General features: G+C 37.9%; 1 protein-coding gene across 1 annotated transcript; it reads left to right on the top strand.

Annotated features, from left to right (window-relative positions):
• The first annotated feature begins 7,643 nt into the window (after nucleotides 1-7,643).
• On the top strand, nucleotides 7,644-23,544 carry pou2f3 (POU class 2 homeobox 3). Its single transcript, XM_084414609.1, has 13 exons — nucleotides 7,644-7,702; nucleotides 8,090-8,146; nucleotides 10,052-10,086; nucleotides 10,585-10,686; nucleotides 11,810-11,915; nucleotides 12,023-12,111; nucleotides 14,839-15,012; nucleotides 16,747-16,888; nucleotides 17,016-17,149; nucleotides 18,596-18,760; nucleotides 20,910-20,952; nucleotides 21,045-21,159; nucleotides 22,572-23,544. The coding sequence occupies exons 2-13, from the start codon at nucleotides 8,098-8,100 to the stop codon at nucleotides 22,609-22,611; spliced, it is 1,194 nt and encodes a 397-aa protein (XP_084270735.1). The 5' UTR covers nucleotides 7,644-7,702; nucleotides 8,090-8,097; the 3' UTR covers nucleotides 22,612-23,544.
• The last annotated feature ends 1,754 nt before the right edge of the window (nucleotides 23,545-25,298 follow it).

The raw sequence follows: 25,298 nt of genomic DNA, 5'->3' as shown, positions 1-25,298 counted from the left end.
AAGTAAGTTCAGTGATGTTTCATTTTGTTGTAAAAGAAAGTTATTCATTTAGTTCATTAATATATAGCCACTCTGGAGAAAACCGTGATGTCATCGTCCAGCTCAGTTCAGTTCTCATATAATAGTGTCAATGCAGGCAGATCAATATTATTGTTGAATATTAATATTGACCATGGATCACAAAACCAGTCATAAGTCGCACGGGTATATTTGTGGCAATAGCCAACAATACATTTTATGGATCAAAATGATCGATTTTTCCTTCATGTCAAAAATCATTAGGATATTGAGTAAACATCATGTTCCATGAAGATATTTTGTAAATTTCCTACCGTAAATATATAAACATTTATTTTTGTGAGTCAATGCAGCACAATCGCGAACATAAAACTTTAAAGGCGATTTTCTCAATGTTTCGAATTTTTTTTTTTTTTTTTTTTTTTTGCATCCTCAGATTCCAGATTTCAAATAGTTGTATCTTGGCCAAATATTGTCCTATCCTAACATACCAAACATCAATGGAAAGCTTATTTATAATATATATATAATTTTATTTTTTTATTTTTTTTGACCCATGTGACTGGTTTTGTGGTCCAGGGTCACACTTAATGTTTTACTACCAAATTATGAGTAATATCGAATTAATTTAATTTACAGTGGAATGTTTTCCTTGAAATCTCGTGATTTCGGGGCACATGAGTTCCTGAACATGATGCATGATGGGATACGCTTGGCCTCGAATGTGGGTTTAGTGTGTTAAGGGCACTGACAGTCCTGCACTCTTAATTCCTTTTGCATGCACGTGCTCTCAAGTGGACAAGACTACAAGTGTGGGTATTTGGACTGGCCCGCTCTTACTTCTGCAATAAAAACCAAAAGGTCAGCTGCAAAGACATTGGTTAATAAAGTGAGATTAAATACATAAAGTACATTTTTGTAATTTTACGTTTCATTTTTGCAGGTTTGCATTTCACTGTTTTTATTCATTTTGATTATTCTGAATCTGTATTTGTGTAAGAGAGGAGTAAATGCATGCTCACATTTAGTCTAGAACTATGGTAACCATGTTTACACAATGACTGCGTCCGAAATCGCATACTGTCTTGAGTAGGTACTTATTATAAGTATATAAGTAATTACTTCACGAGCGCTGAAAAAGTATGTTCTATATGAATGTGTGTAGTATGATTGTATCTGGAAGTACTACATTCGCCATGTTGTCATTATCATGTGACCTACCAGCTCACTGCCATTCATAACTTCTCTCCTCATTGCTCTCTACATGGGGACATGAGGTGTCAGTCAATAAATGAAAATGAAATGAAATAACCCACCAAGCAAAAGTCGTCATTTCACCGTCTAGGTTAACTATAGACCCGATATAGTCCGGCTATGAGCCACATCTATCCAAATAACCCACTTCTAGCCAAAATAACCTTGAATTTGGCGTTGAATGTCGTTTTTGCCAAAATATCTTGCGAGTTGTATGATATTCCATCATGTAAGCAAAGTAAACAGTGATTACAAGGGGTTTGGTTTAATTTCTTCACTCATTTCATTTCTTTATCTAATTGATGACTATAGTCTATTCCTGGGCTATGGTTTAGACGTCTATTACATTTTTACTGACAGCCCAAATTTTGCCTTGCTTTAGCCTAGACGTCTGGGCTGTGTTGGACGGCTATTAGACGTCTTTTAAACACAAAATTACTTGCTGGGAAGTAAATGAAAAAAGTAATCTGATTACGTAACTCACATTACTTGTAATGTGTTACCCCAAACACTGTGTACTACCTCACAACAAAAGAGACCTCAGTATTTGTATTTACATTTATTGTATATATAGTTTTTTAAATACAGTTTGTTTTAGTACTTTAGCACTAATTTCAGAACCCTAATGTCTTTTTCAACACTAGACTCAAAAAGGTCTTTACTTGGAACACAGGCTGCCCAATGTTCAAAACATTGCATTGTGCATTCATATCTTTAACTTGGAGAACCATTGGTTCAAATACCTTAGCGTGATATACCATAGCAACACTAATTTAGATTGTCCACAAGACACTGATAGTTTAATTGTATAGTTGTTCATACAATCATTAAATATTCTAGCGCAATATATTTTAAACAAGTATTATCATTATGGTACTGCATGTAAATAATCACAGAAGAAAGAATACTAAAGACAATCATTTAACAAAATCTGAAATTTATTGATGAAATATCATCCCTAGTAAGGATTTTGCAGTATTGGGAAAAGCGATTAAAAAGGCCTGCTTACTGTTCTGTAAAATCGGACAATATGGTTTGGAAAAGTGGTACAGTACATGGGACAACAGTTTCTGAAGATTATGATGATGCAGTTTTTCACACATAATGAAGTCCAGTTGGTTCATGTGGTAATTTGGTGTCAGTGATTCTCATTATCCTGAAATTTTCATGAACTAAACATTAAACTTTGTTAGTCAGTTTCCAATTAGTAATGCAACAGTTACTTATTTTAAGCAGTTGTATCAACAGAGAAATTACTGTCAAAATGTTATAAGATTAAATGCTCTCTCTAAGTATCCTGTCAAAAACCTACTTAAACATAGAAAGTAAATGTGTTTCTTAGCTTGTGAAATTGACAAATTAAACTAAAATGACTGATGCACAAAGTTTGTCACTGTAAAAAAAATCCTTCAGTGTGGTCTTTTTTGCTGTTGTTAGACACTCTGGTTATCATAGAGTGATAAAACATAGAACAAGTTAAGATTACAAAAAAAGTCATCTTTTAAGTGATTTGATATGAGCAACACATTTTTAAACTGTGAGAACTAATGTCAAGTTTGGTGCGGGTAGAACTGATTCTCAGTTCTGCAAAACCGTTCGAAGCAGAACAGTTCCACCTTTTTTTAACTACCTCTATGACTGTTGCAGCTTGTTTTGACTTGATTTGATGATTCATATTTATAAATAATATAATATTCCATTATTTATTATGGAATGCATTTATGAAATGTAAATACTGTAATACAGTAATTACCTGTAGGTTAACAGTTTGTGTTTGCATTTTTAAAGATATAAAGGAACCTCCACTTTGAACCTCACATTGTTGAATCTATTACTGAGCATGAGTATAGCATCGTGGCTTGGGGTAATACCAATATTATACCAATACTTGCACTTGAATTGTTTAATTTTGTGTGTTTGGGTCAAAACATGGGGAATTATGGAGATGTGTACATTGGTTGTCCTTTAGAATTAAAGGATAAACATCTATTTAGTGCTTTGAGTTTGTTTTATTTTAAAATGTCACCATTAGTTTGAATAGGTCTTTTTGGTTTTCTGGCCTGTTCCTCCCATCAGAGACCACACCGATCGTGTGGAACACGGAACCACAACTACTGCCACCAGCCACTTAAACTGGTGAGCCACAACTGTCGATCATTTTTGACCAAGTGCTCTTTGGTTTTTGCTCTTCAGCCATAAGCATTTCCTACCGAGCAATCCAAGGTGTTAGACATTGCAGTTGCTGGTCACGAAGCGGCGCATGTGTGCTGTCTGAATTGCATAAATGTAACCGATCAGTTACGGATTAATCTATTGAGTTTTGCACGCTGCCAGTGGAACGAGTAGGCACAGTGGGATAATGTTCCTGCATAGGTTGGCTAACCATATTCAAAAATTGATATTTGCCTTGGATTTACCCACCGACTTGGATGCTTTGATTGACTTGGTGATCAGACTAGATGCTTAATTGCAACGTGTGATTAACGTGCTCTGCAGAGCTTTGTACCTGAGAGGGAGGCTCGCTCTTCGCTATCTCCAATGCTACGGTCAGCCCCGCTTTCGGAAAGGACATTGGGATTATGTCTACTGTGGAGCTGCGGGCCAGATCGCATTGCTTTTGAGAAATCCTCCATATCCGTACTCTCCTCCTAGTCAGACTTCATGGGCTGCTTCTCATCACAACTGTCACGCGCTTCCATCCGTCGCTCATTCCACTTGGCCGGTGAGTCTCATCACTTCAGGCAACCACATAAAAGAGATCTATTTCATGTTAATTAACTCTCCCTTGCTCCATCAGTCCTTGGACATCCCTGGCTTACCCTCCTTAACCCACACATCAACTGGCGTCAGAGTAATGTCTTGTCTTGGAGCGATCATTGTCATGCCTCTTGTTTGGTGTCTGCGTGATCTTCTGTCTTGTTCTGTGTTACAGGATGAATCTGCGGACCTGTCTAACGTGCCGGAGGAGTACCTTGACCTGAAGGAAGTGTTCAGAAAGTCTCAAGCTGCTTCTCTCCCTCCTCATCGTCCCTATGACTGTGCTATGACTTGTTACCAGGTTCGTCTCCGCCTAAAGGCAGGTTATATTCACTTTCTGCTCCAGAAAAGGAGGCGATGGAGAAATATATTTCTGATTCTCTGGCAGCCAAACTCATCCGTCCTTCCTCTTCTCCTGCAGGTGAGGGTTTTTTCTTCATGGAGAAGAAAGATGGTTCCCTGCACCCTTGTATTTACTATCAAGATTTGAACAGCATCACGGTTAAGAATACCTATCCTTCGCCGTTGATGTCTTCAGCCTTCGAGGGGTTGCAGGGAGCTTGCTTTTTCACGTTTGGCATAAGTGACGGCTGGGGTTTGCTATAACGGCCCACATCGGCGAATGTTGTAACAAGATGAACCCCCCCCCATTAGGCTTTTTGATAAGAAAACAATGGCCTGATATATTCAACAGCGACGTCAATGTCTTCGGGCTTTCGAAAAACACCTAGCGATTCTAGCACGTCGAATTGAGCCTGCATTTCCTGTACCTGGCCCCTGGAGTACTGCGGTACTCTTCCAAGTTGGACCTTCGCAACGCGGTCCATGTCAGGGAGGGGGATGAGTGGAAGACTGCTTTCAATACCCCCAGGGGGCACTTTGAATATCTGATATTTTCTCTTTCTCTTCAGGAACATGTTCAGCATGTCAGATGAGTGCTTCAGAGGCTGTTAGAGAATGGGCTTTTTGTCAAGGCGGAGAAATGCGTTTTTTCATGCATAGTCTGGCAAGATACATCATGCCATCTGAGGGAGTGCGCATGGATCCCGATAAGATTCAGGCTGTGGTGGATTGGCCAACCCCATACTCCCGTAAGGCCCTGCAGAGGTTTCTGGGCTTTGTCAATTTTTACCGGCATTTTATTCACAATTACAGCCAGCTAGTCCTTCTGACCGCCTTGACCTCCACCAAGACGACGTTCAGGTGATCTAAAGTAGCCGATGCTACTTTTTCCATCCTCAAGAGACGCATTTTTTTAGCTCCCATTCTTATTGCCCCTGATTTCTCGTCAGTTTTTGCTAGAGGTCGATGCGTCAGAGGTGGAGGTTGGTGCGGTTCTTTCATGGAGATTTTTCGTGTTACGTTTTTGAATGGTGAAGTCTCGTCTTCTTTTCCCAGTGCACGCCGTCAACTTTAGAAAGGGAGTTAACTCAGTGTCCAAAGATAAGTGTAGACAAGGTTCTAACACCAGTTCTCGAACTTTTGTGAGACACCATTGTACTCTGTGTGTATTCGCCATAGCTTAAGTCTCGAGTTTCGTCAGTGGAGATAATTCACAACACGGCTCATTTATGCACGACTATAGTGTGAACTGATCTCACATGAGCTCATCTCACGTTCTCTTTGGGGAGTGAATACGATAACACTGCCACCACGCCAGTGTGTAGAGGAGGCAATGAATCGCTGACACGAGATAATAGTTTAGTCAACCCTTTAATGGTGACCACATACCCAACAACAAGCTGTAGCACACACTCATACTCCGCCCTTGTCAGCGGCTCCACGTTCAATGTCAAGAATCATTTCATGTCACACTCCACATACTGGAGGAAAGTAGAACTTAATTTTTTTATTGGTTTAGTTATGATTATATTATTATGAGGATTTTGCTGTGTACACATAAAATGTAACCTGCATTATGTGTTTTTCTTTATTATATAATTTATTAAAATTGTCTCAATAAACACACACTAAGAAACATGATATTTAACACATGAGTTTTGTTGTGGTCTTGCTGGGATCATACCAGCACCCAAAAGACAACATATGCTGGCCCACCAGCACACCCGCTTCCCATGCTGAGAACCAGAAAACCTGTAACCAGCATCCCATGCTGAGAACCAGCAAACCCGTAACCAGCATCCCATGCTGGTCCCAGCGTGCAAAACAATACCTTATGCTGGAGACCAGCAATGCTGGATTTTTCAGCAGGGTTTGTTATTATTTTTGCCTCTTTTGTTATGATCTACAATTCTCAACTATGCACCACTGTAAAATCAACCATACGTAAAAATCATGCAAATGGTCAAAAATGGCTTTATGCCAGCATTATGTCTCCTCAATAATTGACAGAGACTGAATGCTGCCCTCTTGTGTAAGTTTTCTGTGTTTATCAGTCTGGATGTGTGACAGTAAAACTCATCTTTAGGTGGTAAAGTTACAACTTATTAACGTAACGGGGTCAGTCAATGTAATGTAGAAGTGGGTCTTACTTTACCAGTCAAAGTGTAAATATGCACAAACACAAGCTATGGCATCCGTGATCAACAAAACGCAGCTGTCCATTATAACCGATGTTACTCCCTGGTGAGTTTTATTTGTTCAGTCTTTATCTACACATTAATGTTTATCGGGGTGACGAAAACTATTTGAACCGGTTCGAAAGAACTGTTTCGCGCTGTAAATTAATCGAGCTTAATCAGAGACAGTAGTAAACCCCTGCACACCACGAATTCATGAGAAACTTAATTACATGATCTCAGAATTTTGGCTGGGAACCCCACCCCCCTCAAAGAGATATTTCCACAGAACTCTGGCTAAAGAAACAGTTTCTTCATCTCTGTTGTGGAATGAACTGTAGCCAAACACCCGGCCAGTGTTAAATTGATAAAATGTGATAGTTTGGAATCATATTGTTTGAAAAGATTTCTAATTTGAATAAATGCTGTTCTTTTAAACTTTTTATTAACCAATGAATCCTGAAAAAAAGTATCAAAAAAATTGAGCAGTAGGTCTACAACTATTTTCAACATTGATAATAACTGAGTATCAAATCAGGATATTGGAATGATTCTGAAGGATCATGTGAAACTGAAGACTGGAGTAATGATGCTGAAAATTCAGCTTTACATCACAGAAATAAATTATATTTTAAAGTAGCCTATATAATAGAGTATGTAAAAAAAAAAAAAAAAAAAAAAAAAGATGAGCACAAGATACTTATTTCAAAAACTTTTGATACTGTATATCCTATATAACTCATTCAGTCAAACCCATTCTCTTATAAAGCCTAGTAAAAGAAGCATCATGATTCCAGCCTTTATGCATAGTGCTACATCTGAATAAATAGAGCTATGCCATGTTCAATCAAAGACCAGGCACACTTTAAGTTTGCCAGTGTACATAGACACAGGCAGAGCTGCACGCACGCTCTTATTCTCAAGCTTTTCGAAGTTTGCTGTCTGCCTATTGTTGTTTTATGCAAAAAGTCAGAGTCTGGATAGGACACACCAGGGCCTTATGCAAATGACGTCTATCGGCTGGTGTGGGATACTGGAGAGTTGAATGCTCTTCTACTAACCCACTTTGCTAAATGTGTTTCTCTGAGAAAAGCACCACAGAAGCAGGGATTTAATCTACAGAGCCTGTGTCCGTGGATCTTTGCTTTTATAAGGTAAGTGTAGATGTACTTCTCAAAGTTTTTTTAGAAATGCTTTATTTCCCAGATTCCTGCTTACTTCTCAAGCGGAGACCGTTTTGTGGAATCATATTGTTTTGCATTGTACCTGTACACAGCTCTAGATATTGACAAATTTAAATGTTTTTGACTAGAAGAGATTAGGGTGGAGAGACAGAGTGATTGTGGTGAATGGTGAATGGGGATACCCTTGCTCTTATGAATATTACAACAAGCCCTTTACATAAAGGAGACCATTTGAAAGCTGGACACATTAGAATAAACCTCAAGATCATTTTACTGGCTGGGCCCGGGCATGAATTGCCTCAGCGTCTGCATAAAGTTGTGATCCTGTAGGAAAATCAGCTGTATTTATCATTACAGATATTAAGATGAGCACAGAGGCTGTTGAACAGACAGAATCTCAGCATGAACCAGCTGGTAAGGAGCCTTCTCTCACTCTCTGGAATACTGTCAATTGCCTTGAAATGGAACAATTACCTCTTAACTAATGCATGGTGACATTTGAATGGAAATATAAGTCAATAAATTATACGCCAATTATATATTTTTTTTAAGTTGTAAAATAACAATTTGTGGCACGAAACTATTATAAGTGAGGTTTACAATATTTAAAATAGATAAAATATGACATAAATGTACATTTGAAAATATTCTGTGCTACATTACCAAACATATTTGATTATTTTCTTAAATATTTCAAATAATTTCACTGCTTTTATGTCCAAATGTGATTTTCTTTTGGGTATTTTCTTACAAATTGTCTATTTACAGTTATTGAGCCGTTATTATCTGTGGTTAAATGTGTTAAATGTTAAATGGTTGGTGTTTGTGATTCACCTTTACGTTCACTCGAAATGAGGATCATAATTTCACGAACTGCCATCGGGCTTCTTTACAATAACCGTTTGTGGTTATGACCAAAAGTTTAACTCTTTGTGTTGATGGGACACTGGTCACGCTCTCAGGCAAGTTTGTACAAATGGCTTTGTGCCAACCTTAGAAGTAAGTTTCGTTCAGTGCATTTATTTCTGTACACTTACTTTTTACTTTTTATTTGTCACCCCATAAATTGGGATTGTACTTAAAAAAGGCATTCTTATGTATTGTTGAATACCGAGTACAGAGTGCATTAGGCGTCTAGGTGTGTGATGCATGCAGGCTGATGGATGTGAAGTCTACCAGGATGTATGTGGCGGTTTGTTTGCAGTGAAGCGCTCATAGCCTCAGGCTCTACTGAATCTTGGTCTGGTTACAATGACTTCTGTACGGAACCATCTCGCTCAAATGAGGAACCTGAGAGAAATGAGAATTCAGAGAGAGCAGTGTGTTGTCCCTCATTGTTAAATATATATTTCATTTATGTTCCATCACCTCTGTGGTGTGAAATGTTTGGATATGGATTAGGGTTCAGGTTAGACCTATCATGTCCCATCAGGTCATGTGATACCTACAAATATTTGGATTGTACAAAAGAAATGTCGTTCATGTTTACAAACACCTTTATATGAGCCTACATGAAAACTAGTGAAAGTATATCTAAATCAAAAAAAAATTCCACTGTTTTGTAATAAGGACATTTTATTGTTTTGGACTTGTACAATTGCTATTAAGTATCATCACAGTTTATGTGCAAACACGTATGACTATAACCATTCTGACTTTAAAAGCAGGGATTTTAACAAAGTATAATGCAATCAAAATGGAGGAAATGGGTCATGGCAGGTTTTATAATCATAATAATGTGTGTGTGTGTGTGTGTGTGTGTGTGTGTGTGTGTGTGTGTGTGTGTGTGTGTGTGTGTGTGTGTGTGTGTGTGTGTGTGTGTGTGTGTGTGTGAGCGAGAGAGGGAGGGGGGAGGGGGGGTGGATAAGAGATGCACCTGGAGGTCTGTAAGTATTCAAATGTGAAGGCTTCTGAAAGTTGCCATGGAAACTCATTTGCATGATCTGATGATTTCCATACTGGAAGTTTGGCTCAGGAGAAGGCAAATTTCCATATTGTGGAGTGAGTGAGTGCCGTTCTAACCACGGCCTCATAGAGATAGATTTGAATTTCAAATGAAGAGAGATTACCTGGTATTGACGACCTTTGAACTGCTGACTAACCCTCCTCGCTCAGTTTAATGGAACATTTGGGAGTTTGTTTTTATGGTCCATTATAAGTCTTAATATGAAAACCCCTTGAAATAAATAATGATACAAGTTTAAATGAAAACTAAAATGTTTTGTAACATTATCTGGATCCCTCAGCTGGGAGACAGTCTGAATGTTTATGCATAACTTTACTTTAATGCTAAGTGTGATTATCTTTTTTGTTTTCCAGACATTGAACAAAATGGCATTGACTTCAGCAGACAAGTAAGTAGAAACTTTGCTTTACTTAATATTCATCATGTGAAAACGTACTGTTTTGGTATTCGGAGCAGCGCATTGCTCCTCTCATGAGGTGAAACTCTTTGGGAGTTCAAGTGGAAACGGACTGAAAGATTACAAACGTTTTCTAGTGTTACACTACGTGAGACATTTGAGTCATTACGAATAAGCTTCATTAGTCTTTTAGATAAGCCTGTCATATGATCTAGTGGTGAGGACAGAGAAAACTTTCGTGCACAGGAACTAGCTTCAGGCTTCTATGGACATTTGCATACTGCGCCTGCGGGAAGGGAAGGAATGTTTGTTAAAGGCCCTCTGCAGAACGAGTCCTGCAGCCTTACTGGTCTCTGAGTACACACAAAGAGTGCATGTATACGCACACAAACACACATGCCTGAGGCCAAAGCACAACAGTACATATCGTGAATTTGTTCATTGACAACAAATTGGGGTTATCTAACAAATTATTTGTTTCACGTACAGATAAAGACTGAGAACCTGAACGATTCACCTCATTCTGGTTCGTCACACAAGACATGCCACTTAACTCAGGGATCACCTGTGCCTGGTGGCCAGCTTACTGGGGTACGTCTTTATCAACACAGTCAATGAGAACTCATGCACACACACACACACACACACACACTTATGTTTTGTATTAAGAAAATTAAGCCTATTTAGATCATTAGGTCTTTTGGCATTGTTACTTTTTTAATAACAGCTAAAAAGATAGTTCACCCCAAAATGAAAATTCTGCCATCATTTACTCGCCCTCAAGTTGTTCCAAAACTGCTGAACACAAAAGAAGATATTTTGAAGACTATGGGTAACCAAACAGTTGATGAGCCCCATTGACTTCCACAGTATAAAAAATAAATACTATGGAAGTCAATGGGGTACATCAACTGTTTGGTTACTGACATTCTTCAAAATATCTTCTTATGTGTTCATCAGTTTTGGAACAACTTGAGGGTTTCAGTCCCAATTCTCATAACTGCAAAAAAATGTCATTACTGTAAGGTGAGAACATTTTATATATTAAATATTTATTTTATTATTCAAGTATTTATGAGGAAAAAACGAACACATTAAATATATATATTATTTATTTTATTATTTAAGTATTTATAAATCACAGAAGCATTTGTTAAATGCCTTTCATTTATAATGACTTATTATAACAAGTTTTTTATATAATACAGTAAAAGGAATCGCCACTGAAAATAATGTAAATAAAAAAAGGGAAAAGCATTATGGTAATGACATTTTTGAGAAAAGTCTGCTTAAAAGGATAGTTCACCCAAACATAAATTCTGTCATCATTTACTCACCCTCAAGCTGTTCCAAACCTGTATGAGTTTCTTTTTTCTGTTGAACATAAAAGAAGATATTTTGAAGAATGTGTGTAACCAAACAATTGATGGTAGAAGTATTTGTTTTTTATAACCTCATACAGGTTTGGAACAACTGGGTGAGTAAATGATTTTTATTTTCAGGTGAACTATCCCTTTAACTGTCTTAAAAATGATTTCTGAATTCAAAATATCTTAATAAGACTTTAAGCAAAATATTTTTCTTATTTTTTTCTTCTTGGATGCAATGTGACCTGAAAATGTTTTGTGTGATTTAATGCTGGAAAGTTCACACAAAGTGTAATTGTGGTGAAAGATAAGGCATGCATGTAATGGCTGGTGATTGGTGTTTTCAGGAGCTGCCCTCCCTGCACTCTCTGCCCCAGCTCGTCCTGATGCCTGGATCTCATCTGTCCTCTCCATCATCATTTCTCCTCTCACAGGCCCAATCAGGACACCAAGGTCAGTGGATGTACTGGATCATATTAGGGATGATGTTGCTCACTGAGAAAGTTATTTTTGTTTGACTTAACTACAGTACATACATGTTTAAATGCTGTTTCCTCCAGCACTGCTGCAGCCCAATCTGCTTTCCTTGCCATCCCAGTCCCAGACAGGACTCTTACCACACCAGCCAGGTCTCGCACTCACTCCTCAGGTACATCAGAGCCTAATGTTGGATTATTACTTGAAATAACTAAATAATTCATTTAAAAGTGTTAAAAACAAACAAACACCAGAAACACTTTACATTAAGGTTTCATTTGTTAACATTAGTTAGCATGAACAAACAAAGAACAATACTTTTACAGCATTTATTCATCTTAGTTAATGTTATTCTCAATACATTTTTAAGATCAAAAGTTGTATCTGTTAACATTAGTTAATGAACTGTGACCTCACATGAACATGAACATTTTTATTAACATTAAGAAAGGTTAATAAATGCAGTAAAAACATATTGCTCAATGTTAAATTATGCTAGTTAAAGCGCTAGTTCACCCAGAAATGAAAATTCTCTCATTAATTACTCTCCCTCATGTCGTTCCAAACCAGTAAGTCTTTTGTTCAACTTCAGAACACAAATGAAGATCTTTTTGATGAAATCTGAGAACTTTCTGTCTCTCCATTGACAGCTACACAACTACCACTTTCAAGAGACATTAAAGTAATCCATGGGACTCCAATGGTTTAACCTCAATTTTATGAAGTGATGCGAGTGCTTTGTTTGCACACAAAAAAACCAACAACATAATTTACCACTTTATTTACTAAATATTAATCACTGACGCGCATTCAGGCAACAGCGTCTGCTCTCGCATCACCGTAACGCGTGCAATTATGTTTGTTTTTGTTTATCTGCGCAAACAAAGCACTCTCGCTGCTTCATACAATTGAGGTTAAACCACATCCAAGTCACATGGATTACTTTAAAGATGTCTTTACTACCTTGAAAATGGTAGTTACATAGACAGTCAATGGAGTGACAGAAAGGTCTCAGATTTCATCAAAAAGTGTTTCATTTGTGTTCCGAAGATGAATTAAAGTCTTACGGGTTTGGAACGACATGAGGGTGAGTAATTAATGACAGAATTATCATTTTTGGGTGAACCCTTTAATGCATTAACTAACATTAACAGATGAGAACTTGAACATTGTAAAGTGTAACCAAAACACCTGTTTATTCTTCACTGTTACTATTTTACATTTATTAAATAAGTCATCAACACTATGAAAGAACACAAATGAAAGTATGGGAGTTCACCCTATCTGTACATTTTTTTTCACCCTTTGTCTTGTTTATTGCCTTGCTCCCTTTTTCCATTTTTATTTTCAGAAGAAACATACATTTGGGCAAATGCCTCTAAACCTTTGATTATATATATTCATCGGTTCATATATTAGTTATTATATTCATCTACCATGATATTTAAACCTATTAACTTTTACTCCCCTTATCATAGACGTAAAAATGCACATCCAAACTTAAATAGTTGTAATTCATGAATGGAATATAGAGCTAAGGTCTCTTTTCAAGGTCTCTTTTTTAAAGAGGACACGCAGCAGATTATTTATATATTTTACAAAACAATGTGGACTCTAAAATTGCTAGAAAACCAAAGCCATGTGTCTAACCAAGCTTGTGTTTCCCAATTTGTTGATATCATAAAATTGAGGTTCCTGACACCTTTTTTAAATACATTTCTATCACAATGTCATTTCTATCACAAAACAATGGCCAAATATGGAACCTTGAGTCTCGGACCTTTCCAAGGATGTGTTTTTTTATCAAGTTTAGAAAAATATTTAATAATACAGTAAATTTTGAAACATGACACCATCCACTAGGGGGAGGATCCTGCTAAAAGGTTTTAAAGTTTCCATGCTAACGCGATGTCCAATTTCAAAACAGGTTTCACAGGATGATTTTTTTTAAGCTTTCAAATGATAATTTATGATGATTTCTAAAATAGGTGATAAAAAAAAAAGAAAGAAAAAAAAAGCATGGCAAGTGTTCCACTACCAGGACACTGACATTTAAAGGGATACTCCAATTTTTTTGGAAATAGGCTCATTTTACAACTCCCCCAGAGTTAAACAGTTGAGTTTTACCGTTTTCGAATCCATTCAGCTGATCTCCGGGTCTGGGGGTCCCACTTTTAGCATAGCTTAGCATAATGAATTGAACCGGACAAGACCATTAGCATCTCTCTCAAAAAAATTAACAAAGAGTTTCGATATTTTTCCTATTCAAAATTTGACTCTTTTGTAGTTACATCGTGTACTAAGACCGACGGAAAATGAAAGGTTGGAATGAAAATGAAAAAATGATTATTACGCTGGAATGAGAGTATAGTTCCTAGCCATATCAGCCTAGAAAATCGCAACTTTTCATTTTCCGTCGGTCTTAGTACACGATGTAACTACAGAAGAGTCAAGTTTTAAATAGGAAAAAATATCTAAACTCTTTGTTCATTTTTTTGAGAGAGATGCTAATGGTCTTGTCCGGTTCAATTCATTATGCTAAGCTATGCTAAAAGTGGGACCCGGAGATCGGCTGAATGGATTCGAAAATGGTAAAACTCAACTGTTTAACTCTGAGGGAGTTGTAAAATGAGCCTATTTCCAAAAAAAGTGGAGTATCCCTTTAACAGTGGCACTGTAAGGTCTTTCAATGAATTTCCATCATGGTAGTGAGAAAAACATGGTATTGCCATATTGACATAGACTATTACTGTAATGCATAATACCAGGGTACTTTTTTAAGGGCATGAGAAAAGGAAAACACTAAAACACATCAAAACAATAATACAAATAGCATGTAAGCAAACAAAGGTGATAACAAGTGATTACCTAGACTTTAATAGCTTTATTTTCTCCTAAGGCAATGGGCAGGACAGGGCTGGCTGGCTCCTCTATGGATGGACACCTGGACATGTCTCACTTACAGGTCCCTAAACATGTGGGACCACCACAAGATGAGCCTAATGACCTGGAGGAGCTGGAGCAGTTTGCTAAAGCCTTCAAACAAAGACGCATCAAACTAGGCTTTACTCAGGTAAGACTTTGCGCCTGGTTTTATAACTGTTTTAGATGTATATTTTATGGTATTGAACAGACTATAAGTAACCAGTCCTACTCGACCCCCTCCGAGGGGTCTCCGGCGTGGGAGGCGGGTGCTCTAAAAAGGCTAAAGACAGCAGCCTCTAGCATCAGTTGCTAGTGCGCTTCTTGAGATCAGGGGAGTTAGGTTTACAAGCACAGCTCTTACTGGCCTACGACAGTTACACTCACTCTCCTAAACCTCACTAACATCCGGGTCACAGCACCAATTGTAACCGATCCTACTCGACCTGCTCCGAGCTGGATTCGAACAGGGGTCTCCGGCGTGGGAGGTCGCCTCGCTAACAAGGACGCTAAAGACAGAAGCCGCTAGTGTGCCTCTTAAGGCCAGGGGAGTGAGGTTTACACGCACAGCTCTTACTGGCCTACGACAGTTACACTCACTCTCCTAAACCTCACTAACATCCGGGTCACGGCACCAATTGTAACCGATCCTACTCGACCTGCTCCGAGCTGGATTCGAACAGGGGTCTCCGGCGTGGGAGGTCGCCACGCTAACAAGGACGCTAAAGACAGAAGCCGCTAGTGTCAGTCGCTAGTGCGCCTCTTAAGGCCAGGGGAGTGAGGTTTACACGCACAGCTCTTACTGGCCTACGACAGTTACACTCACTCTCCTAAACCTCACTAACATCCGGGTCACGGCACCAATTGTAACCAGTCCTACTCAACCTGCTCCGAGCGGGATTCGAACAGGGGTCTCCAGCATGGGAGATGGCTGTTCAGCAAGGAAGCTAAAGACCGCAGCAGCCAATAGAATCAGTCTCTAGCGGGCCTACGTCCGTTACATGTGCATTATAAATATCATCAGCTTCTGATGAGTTTGGAAAATTCTTTACACAGTAGCCTATCAGAATATCTCTTCTCCTGTCTCTGAAAATGTCTTGGAGACACTCATTTTAAGTGGTGTTTAGTCAACTGGGTGACTAGGTAACATAACCGGAAAAAAATGAATCGTACTATTTCAAAGTGGAAGTGCATCACAAAGCTCAGTGCAAGTAGTCCATCCAGAAGCGAGAGACACAGATTGTGTTTGAAGCCGCTAAATTCTCATCAGATTGCATAATTAATTATAAAAGAATAGAAACAACAATTCTATCTGAAGACATATCAAGTAAACGTGTGAATATATCAATATTTCTCCCTAATGGACATTGTTTAGTGATCACAAATAAATGGGAGTGGACGCGATTGAATACGTACAGATATTCTATTCAAAATATCAATAACTACCGATTGATATTTAAAATTTTGCAATCCTGACAGAAATGAGGATATTGCTGTCATTGTAACCAGGTTTTATCATAAACAGTGGTCAAATATTGAAGCTATTCTGATTAAGTTTCTCAAGCTCAAATAAGAATGCTTTGTGTTTTACATGTCAGTGAATAAACAAGCATTCTTAGTCAATATTTATGTATTTTTGACTAATGAAATCCACATATATTGTGAGTGTCGTTTTTATTATTATTAGTAGTAGTAGTAGTAGTATTTTATTATTGCAATTTTGTATATTTCTTTCCCTGTCATTTCAATTGTCTTTTCAGTTTAACTTCATGTGGGTATATCCACTCAAATTTAAATGGAAAAGGAGCCCATTTTAAATAGGCTACTCAATGTTCCCTTTGAGGATGTCATCCAATTCTCAAACTCTCCTGTGATGTGTTTGCAGGGTGACGTGGGTCTAGCCATGGGAAAGCTGTATGGAAATGACTTCAGTCAGACTACCATTTCACGTTTCGAGGCTCTCAATCTTAGCTTCAAAAACATGTGCAAGCTCAAGCCCTTGCTAGAGAAGTGGCTGAGTGATGCAGGTATGTGCTGCTACTGCCCTCTAGTGGACAGAACTTAAAAAAAATTCTGTAAGCATCAGTTGGTATTTGTTTTGCGGACTGTACTCAAATACCTGCAATATTAAACCTTCCCTTCACATCACCTCAGAGAACTCGCCATCTGACACCATGACCAACCCCACCACCCTACCACCCCTTTTGGAGGGTTACGGAAGGAAGAGGAAAAAGAGAACAAGCATTGAAACTAACATCAAGCTCACACTTGAGAAACGCTTTTTAGATGTGAGTTTGCCATTTTTACTCCTTTTTTGATGCTTCAGGCCCTCATATGAACATAATTTGAAAGAATTTCTCATTGTAGGGAGCATGACAGAAGAATGATAAAAATGTTTGGTCCATACAGAGTTTGCTATACAGAGTACAACAGTTTACGATAAGGTCTAACCCTAACTAACAATGAGCAACACATTTGTTACAGTGATTGTTAATATTTTTAAACATTAGTTAATAAAAATACAACTGTTCATTGTTAGTTCATGTTTTCTCATGTACATTAAATATTATTAACAGATATTAAGAATAAAAAAAAAACATTTTCCCAGTATTTCAATGTTTAGAAGTCTTATGCTCACAAAGGCTGCATTTATTTGAAAAATACAGTAAAAACGGTAATATTGTGAAATATTATTCCAATTTTAAGTAACTATTTTCTATTTTAATATGTTTTAAAATGTCATTTATTCCTGTGATGGCAAAGCTGAACATTACTCCAGTATTTAGTGTCACATGATCCTTCAGAAATCATTATTATATGCTGATTTGCTGCTCAGTTGTTATTATTGGTGCTCAGTTATTAATGACGGTTCTAATTGTCAATGTTGTTGGTTATATTTAAGTGGAAACCATGACACATTTTTAAGGATTCTTTAATGAATAAGAAGCTCAAAAGAACAGCATTTTTTTTTAAATAGAAAACTTTTGTATCAGTATAAATGTCTTTACTGCCCTTTTTGATCAAATGAATGTGTCCTTGCTGAATAAAAGTTTTTTTTCTTCACACTTTTGAATGATAGTGCATCACGGTTTCGACACTATAATATGAGGCACAACAGTTTTCAACATTGATAATAACAAAAATGTTTCTTGAGCAACAAAACAGCATTATGAGAATTATTTCTGAATGATCATGTGACACTGAAGTAATGATGCTGAAAATTCAAATTTGACATCACAGGAATAAATTACATAAATATTCATAAACACTGTATTTTTTTATCAAAGAAATGCGGCCTCGGTGAGTATAAGAGACAAAAACATCTTAATTATTCCAAACTTTTGACCGGTAGTGTAAATGTTGAAATGAACATTTACTAAGATTAATACATATATTCTTTATTGGTAGTTCACGTTTACTAATATAGTCAACTAATGTTAACAAATTGAACCTTATTTCAAAGTGTTACAATTAATTTATCATTTACAGTAATATAGTATAATTTTGTTGCATTTGTAGTTAATTTAGTTAACTATGTGCTGCATTAGCATGTGGAGGTTTAATCCTAAACTATCCCAAGATTTAGAAAACTATAAGATGTCACATACGTTAGAAAGGAGCAAGTTGGGAACTGTCTTCAGCAAGTAGTGTAACAGGTCCTTTTCAGCAATGACAAAATGCATCAGTTTTCTTTCAGTGCCGATACATAAACACACTTTATTCCCTATATCTAGAACCCAAAACCCAACTCTGAAGAGATTACGCTCATCTCAGAGCAGCTAGCCATGGAGAAGGAAGTAGTGCGGGTTTGGTTCTGCAACCGGCGGCAGAAAGAGAAGAGGATATACTGCCCCATTTCCACTTCACCCATGAAGTCTCACAACTACAACCCTCGTCTGGTGAGTCCGAGAAATCATTATTGATTGAGATGGGGGTCTGTCTGTTTCCTCTAGCAATGATTGATCTAGTCCAGAGGAAATTATTAACAGTCCATGCTGAAAAGCTCCCCCTGAAATTTTGCAAAATGGTAGTGAACATGATTCATTATGCTCGTGGCATGCTTTTTTAGACACACCCAGTCATAAAAGTACAACCTGAATGGTGACCATCAAGTTTTATTACTAATAATCTCTGGTTCAACATGGATAGAGGCAGATCTTGTTTTGAATCGAAGAAAAGGAAGTTTCTTCTATTCTATTCTATTCTATTACTGTCACAAGTATGTTAGTTTCTTTGTGTTTTGGTTTGGTTCTGTTCCTGTTTGCTTGTGTTCCCGATCCTTGTTCGTTTCTATGGTTACTGATTATGTTACGCACCTGTCTCTACTTCTGTTGATTAGCCTCCTTGTGTATTCAAGCCCTGAGTTTTCTTTAGTCATCGTTTTCGTTATGTTATAGTTAGAGATGCACCGATTGATCGGCTGGTGACCGGAATTGGCCGATTTTCACGTGATCGGCCGTGACCGGCGACGCCGATTTTATGCCAGTCAAATGCACTCGGGCGCCGCATGATTAACATCGCGCAACATTAGCATCACACGTGCACACGGAATACACATGTAGGAAACCTCGTGAATTACGTCTGTTCAGACCGCAAGCGCGTATTTTTTTACGCCGTGCATGTTAATCAATGAGTGCATTCACAACGGAGCAGGAGCAGCGCGTGAGCGTCAAGTAGGAGCGTCGCGAACAGTGAAGCGCGTGTTTCGGCGCCGAGTCTATTTGCTGCGCTGCTCACGCTCAATTAAAGGGAAAGCACACTTTTGATAGACAAAATAGCCTAATTAGGGTTTCACAAAAAAAGTGCCCAAAATGCACAGAATTTGCGTGTTTTAACAAGAGCTGGAGTAGGCCATGTCAGAAAAGAAGACTAATATTTATAGAAAATGTACCCATTTAAACTTGTTTTATTATTCAGTTTGTACAAGTGATTGCAATAGGCCTGTGTGTGTGTGCTTTGAGAAATATCTTTATACTGCAAGGCTATATTTATTTTATTTTTTATTTATATATTATTTTATTGCCATTCCCTGTTTTCATACAGACGTTTAGTTTGCTAAATACATATATAAAAAAATGATTGGATATTGAATGTGAAAAGGAAATGGTTCTTCCATAACTCTGCACTTCAGATGTGTGTGAATTACCCACACCTAGAGTAATTTATATAGTTCTATTTTATAGCGTTTATCTGTTCAAAAAAATATGTACTATGCAAATTGTAAAATGTTCTATTACAGAAAAGATATAAAATAAATATTTGTGTGTGCTGTAAAGTGGTTAGAAAAAATGAAATCGGAATCGGCTAAAATCGGTATCGGCAGGTCAAACTTAATGAAAAATCGGAAATCGGAATCGGCCCAGAAAATTGTAATCGGTGCATCTCTAGTTATAGTGTGTAGTGCTTCTTGGTTTCTCCCTGGGATTACTACAGCTAACAAATAACAATTTTATAATAATATTCAATACAATTATATAATATGTTATATTATATTATACCTTTCTATGGTTTGGGGTCAGTACGATTGTTTAAAAGAAAAGTAATACTTTTATACAGTAAGGATGCATCAAATTGATCAAAAGTGAAATAAATTTTTTTTTTTTAACCATTTTTAACTGTGAAAATAATAAGAAAGAATAATAGTTGAATGTTACTTGAGCACCTTAGAATGATTTCTGAAGGATCATGTGACACTGAAGTAAAGGCTGCTGAAAATTCACCTTTGTCATCACGGGATTAAATTACATTTTAAAACATATTCAAATAGAAAATAGTTGAATTGTAATAATATTTGACAAAATTACAGACTACCCCAGACTTTTGACCGGTCATGTATTTTTTTATTTCTACATAACGAAATGGGACAAATGGATAGCCACAATATCTTATAATAAACTTTAAATTAATTATGTTGGCATGTTTATAACTTTATTTTCCTCCACAAAGTGTGTGTTTTGGAGGGTTTGTGATCAAAGGGATGTATGTTTTTCCTTAAAAGAAATGTTCTCCACCTTGTTTCCCACTAATTTGATTCATTTCCTGTTTCAGCCTTCAACTTCACGCTCATTCAGTCCACTCGCCTCTGGAGGTGGTAAGTACAGAGCTATTGCCATTGTAGGAAAATGTATTTATAATTTATAACCTTAATGTGTTTTCTGATGTTAGAACACATTTTTCTTGCAGTGTCATCAAGCTCCTCCCCCAACAGCCCCAGTCGAGGCTCTTCCCCCAACGCTCTGTCCACCACATCCAGTCCACTGACGGCACAGGGGGTCAACCAGACGTTCAACACCACAGGGTATAACCACATCAAATACCTTCCCTTAAGTTACTTCACACATGCAGCCATCTTATGTGTAAAGAGACCACATGATGCTATTTTAAAAGGTCATTGTTTTGTTTATTGGGGATAGGAGAATAAGTTAACATGCTTTAATGTAAAAAAAATATATATTGCCGAACCTCTATTCCCTGTCTATCGGAAAGGCTCAGATTGAATTCCAGTTTCTTCAAAGCCCCTCCTTCTGAAAAGCCCAGAGTGCTCTGATTGGCCAGCTGACCCAGTGCATTGTGTTTGGCCAAACACCTGAAGCGTAATGCCTCTTACCATAATAGCAAGCTTCAGCTTCTAATGCCCGGTACACATTGTACGATTTTGGGCTGTGCCAGATGAAAGATGATTTCAGATGATTTCTGTGGTAGTGGCTCCTAAACGGTGGTCCTACGTCGAACAGTGAAAGAGGTTAAAAGACGTCTGTTGTCACGCTCTTGCGACCAAAGATAGCTTGCGATAATTTTCTGACAGTGTCAGAAATTTAGCATGATCATCTTACAGTGTGTTTGCTGCTACGACCTACGTCTACTGACTAGCCAATAAAAATGCAACATGAAATGGTGCATTGATCAATGTGATATGACGCTAAAACATAAAACTACGAACCTCCATTTGCAAAACTGCCATGCCAAATGGCCTCTTTCGCTTCCTTTTTTTTCAGTGCTCATAAAAACCACAATTGCCAAAGTGCAATTCATCTTGCTCTATTTGTTTACCACTAGCATTTGCTGATGACATTTTATTCTTCTATGCTAACTTGCGTTGTAGCCTACAATTCAGGTGTCATCATCGCAATCGGCACCAGGCAATCAAACCAAGTGTGAAATCGCCCTAAAAATGTGGATGATCAAGCAGATCGATCAGAACCAACTTTGCAAGCATGACTTGTGTATAACCAAAGTTGTACTCTCCCAAGTTCAGGAAGCTGTCATCCATTAAATGCACATTACACAAGCTTACTTTTGGGTTGTACTACTCAGGAACCGTAACCACTGATTCCTAATTTCATCAATTTTTGGAAGGCCAAATGAAAGGGGTTTGCTTTCATATAGAAACACACAGCATCTCAACAACATGGTCACAACACTACAATTTACTGAAGCCTTGTCTTTTTTTTCGCATTTGCATTATGCTAATATTTCAAATTTGTGTCATGCGTTTACGTAAATAATATCTGGACTTTGATCGAGGCATTTTAGGCAAGTCTGGATCAATGTTCTCTTTTAGAATAAATCTTTTTGTAGGAGAATATGAGCGTTTTGCAGATCTTATACATGCACAAACAATAAAGGAAAAGGAAAACATTCAAAAGCATCATATGGCCTCTTTAATTATTAAAGAACCAGTCAAACTGACATATGATATGAATTTTACAGATCCTGGTATCGCTGGAACACCACGTCATACCACCACTGAGCACCTCTGAAGAGCTCCAGTACATCCGGAGGCAACAGCTTCACTTCATAACTTACCAGACGAGAGAGATCTCTGTGAAAGAAAGGAAATATTCATTCTGTAATGTTTACAACCTGCACTAAACGTGGAGGCAGAACACAGAGAACCACTATTCTGCTTCTCATGGTCTAATGTTCAAAATGCTTGTGAATAGAGCTTCACTGCTAATTACTGAAGGGAAAAAAAGCACTAATATGCAATGGCACATTGTTTAGATATGCAAACTTGCTGCAAAGAGCATGACAAACATGTTCTGCATTTTCAGGAGAGCTTTTAATGTGCGTGAAACCTTATTTCACTTTCTGTGCAAAATCTCTGTGCCAATTTTGTTGGAGATGAAGGTTCAAATCTGGCTTTATGTGTATTGATAACGATGAATAAACTGCACAAAACAAAACACAAACTTTTAAAAAACACACTGATATTTGTATACCTTGTTTACATATTTCTTTATCAGAAATTTGTGTCACTGTTGTGTAATTAAATGCTGAAGGTTCATTGACAATTTTAGACGCTAGGTCAAGACTGGAACTGCTGGCTCTGATATGTGCAGTTATTTTGAGAAAACATTTAGTTGATTGGTCAGCACAGTTTACAGTTCTTAATATATTTTCGGCATGCACCTAGTTTTGTGTTTCTGAATTTTTCTAAGGATTTCTGGCAGGGAAAACAATTTATATGCCTGGTGTGGAATATCAGCATTTCACACTATTTCTTTTTTATGCAGCATTGTCCAAAGCATTTGAAGTGCCTTGAGTTTCACATTTTAGATTTATTGTATGATTAATAATATTATCTAGATATTGTTTGGTTGTTCTTTGCTTTTTTTTAAATTTGTATAACACTGTTGTATATTTCAATTTCACTGTTTGACTGTTATTAAAATTTGCACTTACATATGGCTCTTTTTTATATACTATTCAACACATGCATTTGGGGGCATATAATTATGTCATAATTAGAAGATAGAAGTCAAAATTATGAGATAACCTAATTATGAGATAAACAGCAATCAAACCAACAATAGGGCAACAACATGCTAGTGCTGTGACTAGTCTCAGTTTATCTAGCACAGTTAGCAAGGTTTATATATATATAGAAAGAGAGAGAGAGAGAATAGTAAGTATTAATGGGTCAAGTGTTGACGAAAAAGATGCGTCTTCAGCCATTTCTTGAAAATGGGTAAAAACTCAGCAGCTTGGATTGAATTAAGGCAGGTCATTCCACCAGCAGGGAACAGTCAAAGTAAAATTCCTTGAAAGTGATTTTGTGCCTCTTTGGGATGGCACCATAAGGCGCCGTTCACTTGCAGAATGATGCGAGTGGCAAAAGGCAATCAAATTTTGTGAGGAGAGGTGTGATGTGTGCTCTCTTCGGCTCATCAAAGACCACTCAGCATTCTGGATCAGTTGCAGAGGTTTGACAGTCCATGCTGGAAGGCCTACCAAGGGAGAATCACAATAGTCCAGTCTGGATAGAACAAGAGCTTGGACAAGGAGTTGTGTAGCATGATCTGGTGGGAAGAGCCTGATCCTCCTAACGTTGTATAAGGCAAATCTGCAGGACCGGGTAGTTCTAGCAATGTGGTCTGTGAAGTTGAACTGATCATGAACCACAACTCCAAGGTTTCTGGCTGTCCTAGATGGAGTTATGGTTGATGAACCTAGCTGAATGGAGAAGTTGTAATGAAATGTTGGGTTGGCCTGGACCACAAGCAGTTCTGTCTTCGCAAGGTTGAGCTGAAGGTGGTGGTCCTTCATCTTGCAAGAAATGTCTGTCAGGCAGGCCAAGATCCGAACAGCTACCGTCGGATCATCTGGCTGGCATGAGAGGTAGAGTTCAGAGTATGATCAGCATAGCAGTGATAGGAAAAACATGTTTGTCAATGACAGATCCTAGAGATGACAAGTAGATGGAGAAGAGAAGTGGTCCAAGCACTGAGCCCTGAGGCACCCTATAGCTAGATGTTGCGACTTAGACACCTCACCCTTCCATGACACCCTGAAGGACCTACCTGAGAACATTGGAGTGTGGTTCCTGGGGTGCCCTTCGTCATGAGGAGTGACAGGAGGATCTGGTAGTTAACTGTGTCAAAAGCAGCAGACAGATCCAGCAAGATGAGTACTGAGGGTTTGGAAGCTGCTCTTGCCAGTCTCAGAGCTTCAATAATGAGATCAGGGCCGTCTCAGTTGAGTGGCCGCTTTTGAGTCCATACTGGTTGTTGTCCAGGAGATTGTTTTGTGGAATGTAGAGACTTTGTAGAACACAACTCGTTCAAGTGTTTTAGCAATGAATGGAAGAAGGGATACCAGTCTGTAATTTTCTAAAAGTACTGGGTTTAGAGTGGGTTTCTTAAGCAGTGGGGTTATCCGAGCCTGCTTAAATGCTGTGGGAAAGGTACCAGAGTGGGGAGAGGTGTTGATGATGTGAGTAAGTGCGGGTACAACTGAGGAAGAAATGGCTTGAAGGAGATGAGTTGGGATAGGATCAAGCGGACAGGTAGTAGGGTGATTGGAAAGGAAGAGTTTGGAGACTTCTGCCTCCAAGATCAGAGAGAAGGTGGGGAGAATGTGTTTGCTTTTAAGATGTTTTTGAAATTATGTTGACAAAATTATAACATAAAAAGTCTAAATTATGAAATATAAAGT

The sequence above is a fragment of the Rutilus rutilus genome (genome assembly GCF_951802725.1).
Source record: "Rutilus rutilus genome assembly, chromosome: 7".
NCBI classification, from domain to species: domain Eukaryota; kingdom Metazoa; phylum Chordata; class Actinopteri; order Cypriniformes; family Leuciscidae; genus Rutilus; species Rutilus rutilus.
The sequence above is the reverse complement of the archived record's forward strand: the minus strand, read 5'-3'. Positions and strand labels throughout refer to the sequence as shown.